This window comes from Mesocricetus auratus, unplaced genomic scaffold (assembly GCF_017639785.1).
Source record: "Mesocricetus auratus isolate SY011 unplaced genomic scaffold, BCM_Maur_2.0 Super-Scaffold_4256, whole genome shotgun sequence".
Taxonomy (NCBI): domain Eukaryota; kingdom Metazoa; phylum Chordata; class Mammalia; order Rodentia; family Cricetidae; genus Mesocricetus; species Mesocricetus auratus.
The window spans coordinates 90,492,616-90,502,727 of NW_024429182.1; the positions used below are offsets into that span (position 1 = coordinate 90,492,616).

Genomic DNA, 10,112 nt, shown 5'->3' on the forward strand with positions numbered 1-10,112 from the left:
AACATACTGTTGAAATACATTAATCTTTTTCAAAGTTGTTCATCATTAGCCATGTTCCAGATTGGATTTTAATTGTCCTCAAAGTCTCATATCACTGGCAAAACCCTTTTCCCTATTGTGGTTCTTGTGGAAAATGCTAGAAACATGTACAAACTGACACTAGTTGTGATATTTACTTTACTCAAGATAGTCCATAAACAAGATATGTCTCTCAGAACTTTTTCTATCTTCTTTATTGGCCAGGAGGTGAATGTCTTTGTTCAACTACCCATCCCTAACATAAGATGCAAACACAGACAATATCAATGGCCTCTACTCACCAAGGACTGAGACCTCTGAAACATTGTTCCAGGAATAACCCTTTTCTTTTTATAAATTGATTAGCTGAGCTGTTTGTTATGGTAACAGGAATCTGGCTAATACAGACTTCAATCCTGTGCATTGTGTTTTCTTCTTCTTTTTTATCAATAAGTTATCTTGAGATAAATCTGCTAAATACTTTTACCCTGTTGCATGATAAGAAGCAACAAGAGACTAAAATTCCTAGGAACATCATATAAAGTTTATCTATAATGTTGGACTGTATAGACCCTTTAAACTTCTGATCTGTGGTCCTGGCCCTTGGTCATAGCTTGATTGTGTGGCCTGTAGAGAAGACTAGGGAATCCACTTCTAGTTAATCTCTGAATTTCTATTTCCAATTATTTTCATCTTTCAAAAGTTTAAAACATTATAGTATGTATATTGATCATATCCACCATCCACTATGTTCCCCAAACTTCACCTAGTACCTCTACTCAATGCACCCCCAACTTTTTATCCTCTTTTAAATATTTGAAATTATTTAATTTTTCAGGAATTATAATTACATTTCCCTTTATTCCCTCCAAAGCCTCCCATGTGCCCCTCCTTTCAAAATTCATAGCTTCTGTTTTTCACCTTTATTAATAAATTCAGAGTCCAATTAGTGCTGCACATGTGCACAAATGTGTATGGACTTCCCCAGGGTAAATTAACATAGCAGCAGTTGTGTTTACAAAAGAAAGTGATGTTGCTTCCTAAGAATCATCACTGCCAGTAGCTCCTCTGACAGGGGTGGCACAGGGCTCTTCTTCCATCCCTAGCAACAGCCGAGTTATATATAGATGCCAGCATTTCACAGCACTTTTGTCCACCAGACAGCTCTTACATTCTTTCCAGTTCTGCTTCTATGAAGTTCTCTGGGACTATTTTATTTTATTTTTTATTTTTTAATTATTTTAATTTTAAATAACTTGTTTTACATGTCAATCCCAGTTCCCTCTCCCTCCCCTCCTCCCGCGCCCTCCCACCATCTCCCCAGCCTCCCACCCTATTGCCATTTACTTCCACATAGGGCATATCTAGAGTCTGTCATTTCACTCAGGGCAGGGTCCAGGCACTCCCCTAAGAGTCCAGGTTGAGAGAGCATCCCTCTTTGTATTATGGACACACGATGTCCGTTTGTATGCCAGGGATAAATACTGATCCACTGCCCAGGGCCCCGTAGGTTGCCCAGGCCTCCTCACTAACTCTCACATTCAGGGGGTCTGGATCAGTCCTATGATGGCCTCCCAGCTGTCAGTCTGGGGTCCAAGAGCTCTCCCCTGTTTGGATCAGCTGTTTCTACTGGTTTTGCCAGCCCATTCTTTGCCAATTTGCTAATCACTCCTCTCTCTCTGTCACTGGGTTCCATGGGTTCAGTTCAGTGTTTAACTGTGGGTGTTTGTCTCTGCTTCCATCAGTCACTGGATGAAGGTTCTAGGATGGCATATAGGGTAGACTTCAAGTTCATTATCAGGAATGGGCATTTAAGGTGGTCCCCCCACTATTGCTTAGCTTGCCAGTTGGTGTCATCCCTTTATATCACTAGAGGTCACACTGGTGCCAGATCTCTCTTCTAACCTATGATACCCTCTTCCCCCTATTTTACTCCCCACTCAACCTTCCTGTTCCCCCATGACCTACTCTCTCTTCCTCTTCTCCCCCTCTCTTCTTCCCAGCTCCCACTCCTCCCAACCCCTCACTGTGTACCCCATCTTTTCAGAAGATCTTGCCTCATTCCTCTTTTCTGGGGTACCATGCATATCTCTTAGGTTCTTTCCTGTTTCCCAGACTCTCTGTCAGTGAAAGTGCAGACTGGCATTATCCTGATCCATGTCTAAAATCCATATATGAGTGAGTACATACCATGTTTGTCTTTTTGTGACTGGGTTATCTCACTCAGGATGGTTTCTTCTAGTGCTATCCATTTACCTGTGAATTACAAATAATGCTACCATGAACACAGTGGAGCAGATGCCCTTGTTGTATGGATTTGCCTCTTTTGGATATATGCCTAAGAGTAGAATTTCTGCGTCTTATGGTAGATTGATTCCCATTTTCCCGAGGAATCTCCATACTGATTTCCAATGTAGCTGTATGAGTTGGCACTCCCACCAGCAGTGGAGGAGTGTTTCCCTCTCTCCACATCCTCTCCAGCATAAATTGTGAATATCTTTTCTCATTCTGTGAGCTGGCATTTTGTCTTGGTGACTGCGTCTTTTGTCTTACAAAAGCATCTCAATTTCAGGAGGTCCCATTTATTAATTGTCGATCTCAGTGTCTGTGCTACTGGTGTTATGTTCAGGAAGTAGTTTTCCATACTAATTTGTTCAAGGGTACCACCTAACTTCTTTTCTAAGGTATAGAGTGTGGTTGGATTTATGTTGAGGTCTTTGATTCATTTCAACTTAAGTTTCGTGCATGGTGATTTGTATGCATCTATCTGCAGTCTTTCACACAACAGCATCAAGTTATTCCAGCATCATTTGCGGCAGATGCTTTCTTTTTTCCATTTTACACTTTCAGCTTCTTTGTCAAAAATCTGGTGTTCATAGGTATGTGGATTAATATCGGGTCTTTGATTCCATTCCATTGGTCTACCTGTCTATTTTTGTGCCAATACCAAACTGTTTTCAGGAGTATAGTTCTATAATAGAACTTGAATCAGTGATGGTGATACCTCCAAATGGTCCTTTATTGTACAGGGTTGTGGCTATTCTGTGTCTTTTGTTTTTTTCCATATAAATTTGAGAATTGTTCTGTCAAGGTCTGTGAAGAATTGTGCTGAGATTTTGATTGGGCTTGCATTGAATTTGTAGATTGCTTTTGGCAAGATTGTCATTTTTTATTATGTTGATTCTACCTATCCAAGTGCATGGCAGATCTTTCCATTTTCTGGTATGTTCTTTAATTTCTTTCTTTAAAGACAAAAAGTTCTTGTGATACAGGTTTTTCACTTGTTTGGTTAGCATTACCTCAAGGTATTTTTATGTTGTTTCTGGCAGTTGTAAAGGGTGTAGTTTCTCTGATTTCTTTCTCAGATCATTTATCTTCTGTATATAGAAGGACTACTGAATTTTTTGAGTTAATCTTGTGTCCTGCGACTTTACTGAAGGTATTTATCAGCTGTAGTAGTTCCAGGGGAGAGTTTTTCAGGTCACTTATGTGAATGCTGTAACTCAATTTGTCTTTCAAATCACAGTAGATTGGCTTTCTTTTTCAGTGTATTTCTTCCCATGTACCTCTTGAAAATCCTACAAATACGATCAAATGCACAATGCTAATGCTAATGCAGAAATTTGAGTCTTTTGAAGATGCATTTCTTTCAAACTATACATGTGCTAAGGCTAGATAGACAACCCTAGACAATGACAGGCCATTGTTTCTTATGTAAAAAAGCACCTTTACTTCACAGATGTTTAGTCACAGAGGTGTATTTTCAATAGTTATGAAATTAAACAAAATTTTCCATTAGTGCCTGATGTATAATTCCTGCACTGACCAATCTCATCCACATTCTTTTCATGTTTGATCATTCTAATTTGTCTTTTATTTTGTATTGGTAGATCTGACTTATTACTTATATTATTCATTTTGAACAAAGAACGAGCTTTTATAGATTTTTGCTCCATTGAATTTTAAATACTTTCATTGAAAATAGATTTTTCTCTCACACAACACATCCCAACCACAGTTTTTTATTTTTTAATTTATTTTTCAGTTTAAATTTAGATAAGAAACAAGGTTGCTTCACAAGTCAGTTCCAGGTCCCTCTCCCTTTCCCTCCCCTCCTCCCGTGCCCTCTCCCAACCCCCCCCATTATCCCCTCATTTCCCCAGGGAGGGTGAGGCCCTCCATGGGGGTATCCATAGTCTGTCATTTCATACAGGGTAGGGCCTAGACCCTCCCCCTAGAGTTCAGGGTGAGAGTGCACCTCATATTGTTGGATGGGAGTCCAAATTCCGTGTGTATACTCGGGATGAGTACTGATCTGCTGCCCAAGGCTCAATAGATTACCTAGGCCTCCTCACTGACACCCACATTCAGGGGGTCTTGATCAGTCCCATGCTGGATTCCCAGGCATCAGCCTGGGATTCAAGAGTTAACCTTTGTCAGGTCAGCTACCACAGTTTTATCTCCTTCTACTTCTCCAACTTCCCTCTTCCCCCAGATTCACTCCTTTTCTCTTTCTTCTTCAGAAAAGAGCAGGCTTCCAAGAAAGGACAGCCAACTCTTACAGTGAAGCTGAACTTCAATTATTTAAAACAATTTTTAGTCTTTCAGCTTTATTTTTAAGAACAAAATGGAAATAACTTAGGTTTCCATTTACAGAGAAAGGATCATATGTTGTATTATGTTATACATAAGCTACTATATATATATTTCATACAGCAAAGTAAAATTCGTAACAAATGACAGTGAATTGCCCACATTATGGATAAATTTGACAAATATACTGTGAAAGGGCACATTGTTTGGCTCCATTTGTATGAATACTTATGACTAAGCACAGTGAAAAATTAAACAGACGTGATAGATGCTTTATATAGGGCAAGGTTGAAGCCCAACTAAGGAAGATATTAGGGGACATTTGGGGCTTATGGTAATGTTCTGTATTATGATGGGTGCTTGACTTACACAGTTTATATACATGTTAGTAAGTAACAATTATTCACTTAGAATTTTGCATTTTAGTTTTTGTAACTTGTGCTGAGAATATTAAAATTTTGGATTTTAGATATTAATTATGTAGCAGCAACAATTAGAAAGTTTCTGATAACTGCAAGTTCTCTCTAGAATAAAATGTCCTTAAGTACTGAATATAGTAAGCATTTTATGTACTTACCAAGATGACTGTCTTAGTTATGGCTTCTACTGCTGTGATAAACACCATGACCAAAAGTTAATTGGGGAGAATAGTGTTTGTCTCATCTTACAGCTTGTAATACATCATTCAGGGAAGCAAGGACAGGAACTCAAGGCAGGTACTTAGAAACAGGAACTGCTGCAGAGGTTATGAAGGAATGCTACTTACCAGCTTGCACACTATTGCCTGCTTTCTTATATACCTCAGAGCAACCATCTCAGGAGTAGAATCACCCACAATGGCCTGGGCCCTCCTACATCAATCACTAATTAAGAAAATATATCACAGGATTGCCCACAGACCATCTGGTGGGAATATTTTTTAAATTAGCAAACACGGTGATGAAGAATGAATGTTATTAGCCAGCAATATTCTAGGTTACCTGGAATGCAACAATTACTGCTGGAGATGAGATTAAGATTGAGCTATTAAAGTAATAAAATCTGTTTTTCAAATGAACCCAGTATCATTACACGTGTCTTGGCAGCTGAAAACTGGGTGAAAAGACGTGTAAGGGAAGTTATGACTTAAAAAGAAAGATACAAAACCGTGCTGACTTTGAACTGAGGGGTAAGGCTATAAAACAAGAGGCATGATACCTTCTGGAATCTCAAAAAGCAAGCAAATAGATTCCATCACAAAGCCCTCAGAAGGAACTTAGCCTTAGCAATTCCATGATTAAATCTCAATGAAAATCATACTGTCCTTTTGATGTTCAAAATTAGAATATCAAAATTACTCAAAGTCATTAACTTGTATGATACAGCAAATAGAGTGAGTTATTTGGTGTAGTAATCTATCTCTGGACTCTCAAAAACCAACTCCATGCACTGTTGCTTAGACTTCTGCTTATATATATATATATATATATATATATATATATATATCAGCAACCCAAACTGTGGGTGAGATATTTTAGTTGGCATTATTATGACCTAATCCTTTTAAGGCTGGATCGACTTGCCATCAGATAACCAAACAGGGTTGTATTAGGCTGGATTGTAACTGAAATCTTAGGTTGGTCTTCAGATTTATGATTTTGAGAAATCTGGAGAAAATTAATCTGGAAATACACAGTAGAATACTCCATCCAGGACTTTTGTAGAATACTGTCTGCTCAGAAAATCTCATTTCTCTTTTTTGTGGGATATAGTGTATTTTAAACATTTGCCTTTGTTAATATGATTAACAATTAAATTAAATTCGTTGAGTATATCTCTCCTAAGTCTTTGTTCTTATGTTGAGTTAAAAGACTGGGTATTTTATTTCCTTAATAATATACCTTAATAGCACTATGTGCTTAGTTAGTATAAATTAGTTCCATAGGTCAGTAGATGAATGGATGACTGGGTAGTAAATATGACATTTTCATCTCAGGGACCACACACACTGATAATCTGCATCCCCAAGACCTAAGAGACTGAGTACAGTAGGATATTACAGAGGAATTGTATAGGATGTGTACATTGTGATATATTTAATTTGAGGAATCTTTAGGAACCTGAATTCATAGATTAGTGACTACCCTTAAAAAACCTCCTTAATCACAATGAGACATCTTATCTCTTGATCTCAGGGTGGTTTTACCACTCTAACCATTTTCCCAAGTCCATTGACTAGATCCATACTCCACCACAATCATCATTCCCTTAGATATACTCCTAAATATCTGATCTTTCTCATTATACCCTTCTGCTGATAAGTTCTTAACCACAGTTAAGCACATCTCTCTGCCTTCTGTAAAACCAGGTAAACAGTAACATATGAAGATAATTATACACAATCACCTTAAAGGGGTTTATCCAGCTCTGAGAAATATAGGGATAGTTGAGGTTGTTTAGGAATACACTAATATTTTTGATAGATAACCTAGGCCATAATTTCATGGTTTGATACCTAGTATGACTAATTTATTGCCTACTCTTGGCTTCAAATTACTACAGGAAAGCAATTATTGATGCAATCATATATCTTTGTGTTTTGGTAACATATTTGTGGGAACATATTTATGACAGACCCCCAAATTAAACATTTAAAATGATTTTTACTCTTTCTTATAGTACCCAAGACCCCCAGCCCACTGGTGGCTCCACCCATAATTGTCTGAGCCTTCACCCATTAGTCACTAGTTAAGAGAATGTTCTACAAGTTGGCCTACAGCCTCATCTTATGGAGGGATTTTGGAGGTATCATCTTACATTGCTGTGTTTTGTGTGATGGGAATATAGAAGTTTGAAGACCACATATGGAATTCATCCTCTTCTGAACACATTTGTGACCCCACCAAAATAAACATTTAAGTTGATTCTTTCTTTCTTGTTGATCTCTAAACTCTAGTAAATAATAAAAATATATGATGTGCACTGATAAAAGCAAGTCAGTAAATTTTCTTTACTACAAACCCTGGCCACATTATGTCATCTTTCCTTCTCTTGATACAGTGAGGTGTTCCTTTGAACACATCACGGTATACATGTGGCATTTATGTATGTAGTGCTTACTCCTCAATAAGCACCTCACACACTTCACTCAGGGGACTATTTCAGTAAAGACAAATAGTTCCTTGTAATTTGAGAAGAAAATAATTCATATAACTAGATATTAAGATATTATTGGAAAGTTCTAGAGATATAGAATATAAGAGATTTCAACCAACCTCTCAATTACTCGACTGGTACATGTGGGTGTTATTTAGTCTAATATTTAAGAAATTTAAACTAGACTGAAGAAACACTGCTGGAAATTAAGTAGTATCCTGGTTTAGTCTTATGGCTAAAGTTTCAAATGTAGTATCTATTTTTATCAGTCAAAATAAAAAATCTTATAACATGTATTAGGATTAATCTAATGTTTGTATTTTTATTAAAGACAAAAATAATTTTTAGAATGTTATATTCTTTGATGAAAATGTGTCCACAGAAAAGACAATTTATATGCAAACACCAACTGTGTAAAATGAAGCACAAATAATTTTCAATTACAAAATTGAAAATTAGTCAGTTTCATGAAAATCATTTCTGATATTGTGACCATATCATAATTAGGCATAAAATGCTATGAATTTCAAGTTTCAGAGTCATCAAAAATGCATTGTTCAAAACATATGACAGAAGTACACAGTATATATCAACACTGAAACAATTCAAGAAAACAGATCCCTACATCTTCATCTCCACAGCAGTGAGATCACCCCAAGTATCCCTAGTAGGATTCCCTGAAGGAACTCCTTTAGGCATTGAGCTCAACAGACTGCTAAAAAAAGAAGGGTCATTAGATGAGGAAAAATGTGAGAAACCTTTTGAGTTGACTGGGTAAAACAACTATCACAAGAGGAACACTACTGCTAACACAAGCTTTCTACCACCTACACTTCTGCATTCAACACTTAGATTTCAGTAAAACAGAAGGTCATTTCTTTTGGGCTAAGATTTTGGATGGCAATACTATTCTCATTCAGAGAATTCCAGATGATTCAACAATTTCAAACCTATAGGCTGCATTCAAAGAAAACAGAACATAACATAAGAAAATTTTGTTTATAAATGCAGAAAATGGTGGCCAATGAAAGGGTTAAAAACGAAAAATGCCAAATGTTGCTCTATTAGTGAATCCACTGTTTTTGTGATGAAGACGTTCTTGATACTAAGATGATAAAATTTGTATCTAAAATAGCATTGGTATAATTGTAAATTTCCATAGTATACTGTCCATTCATCTGGATGTTCAGAGCTCATTACACTGTCTAAAATCCCAGATATTTATAGCTACCAGCGAGTATTAGAAATTAGTTTTTTCATAGCCTCTTTAACATCCTTGTTTCTGAGGCTATAGATGATGGGGTTCAACATGGGGATCACCACTGTGTAGAATACAGACACCACCTTGTTTTGGTCTGTGGAGTAGCTGGATTTTGGCATCACATAAATGAATGTGATGGTGCCAAAGAACAGAGTGACTGCAGTGAGGTGGGAGGTGCAAGTGGAGAAGGCCTTGTGGCGGCCCTCAGAGGATCGCATCTTCAAGACTGAGACAAGGATATAGACATAAGACAGAGCAACGATAAACAGAGTGACCACAATGATGGAGCCTGAAGATACTGCTGGAATGATTTCAGAAGAAAAGTCGTGAGAACAAGAAAGCTTCAAAAGTGGTGAATAGTCACAGAAAAAGTGATTAATTTTATTTGGACCACAGAAGGACAGATTTAATGAACAGCCAGTAAATATCCAAGCATTCACACATCCACCTACGTAGGAAGTTCCCACCAGGAGGATGCAGACTGTAGAGGACATCTGTGTGGAGTAGAGCAGCGGGGAGCAGATGGCCACATAGCGGTCATAGGCCATGGCAGCCAGCAGGAAGCACTCAGTTGTCCCAAATGTCACTACAGAACAGAGTTGAGCCACACATCCAGCCACAAGGATAAATGTTTCTTTCTTGAGAAATCCCCTCAGCATGATGGGTGTGACCGATGAGGAATACCCAATGTCTACAAAAGCCAAATGGCTGAGGAAAAGGTACATGGGGGTGTGAAGCTGAGGGCTGCCTCTGATTAGCATGATTATGCTGACATTGCCCATTAAGGTGACAGAGTAGATTATTAGAAATACAACAAATAAAATGGCACGGATTGTAGCATCTTCTGTTAGACCCACAAGAATGAACTCTGTTACTATTGTGTAGTTTCCAGGTCCCATCTATGTTAGGAATACTGCCACTGAGAAAAAAATGAGCAGCTATTAGAATTGAATATAGCATTGCTACCTACTCTTTTCATGGCAGCTATATAATATATATGACAGAAACACAGTCTCTATATAAATTTTAGGAGAAATATTTTCATGTACTACTTTACATAAATACTTAAATAGTAAATATCAGTTGATGCACAGACAGTAAATTT

At 37.5% G+C, this 10,112-nt stretch overlaps 1 protein-coding gene across 1 annotated transcript; it reads right to left on the minus strand.

Annotated features, from left to right (window-relative positions):
* Positions 1 to 8,973: 8,973 nt before the first annotated feature.
* On the minus strand, positions 8,974 to 9,912 carry LOC101844129 (olfactory receptor 508). Its single transcript, XM_021230476.2, has one exon. The coding sequence runs from the start codon at positions 9,904 to 9,906 to the stop codon at positions 8,974 to 8,976; it is 933 nt and encodes a 310-aa protein (XP_021086135.2). The 5' UTR covers positions 9,907 to 9,912.
* Positions 9,913 to 10,112: the final 200 nt, after the last annotated feature.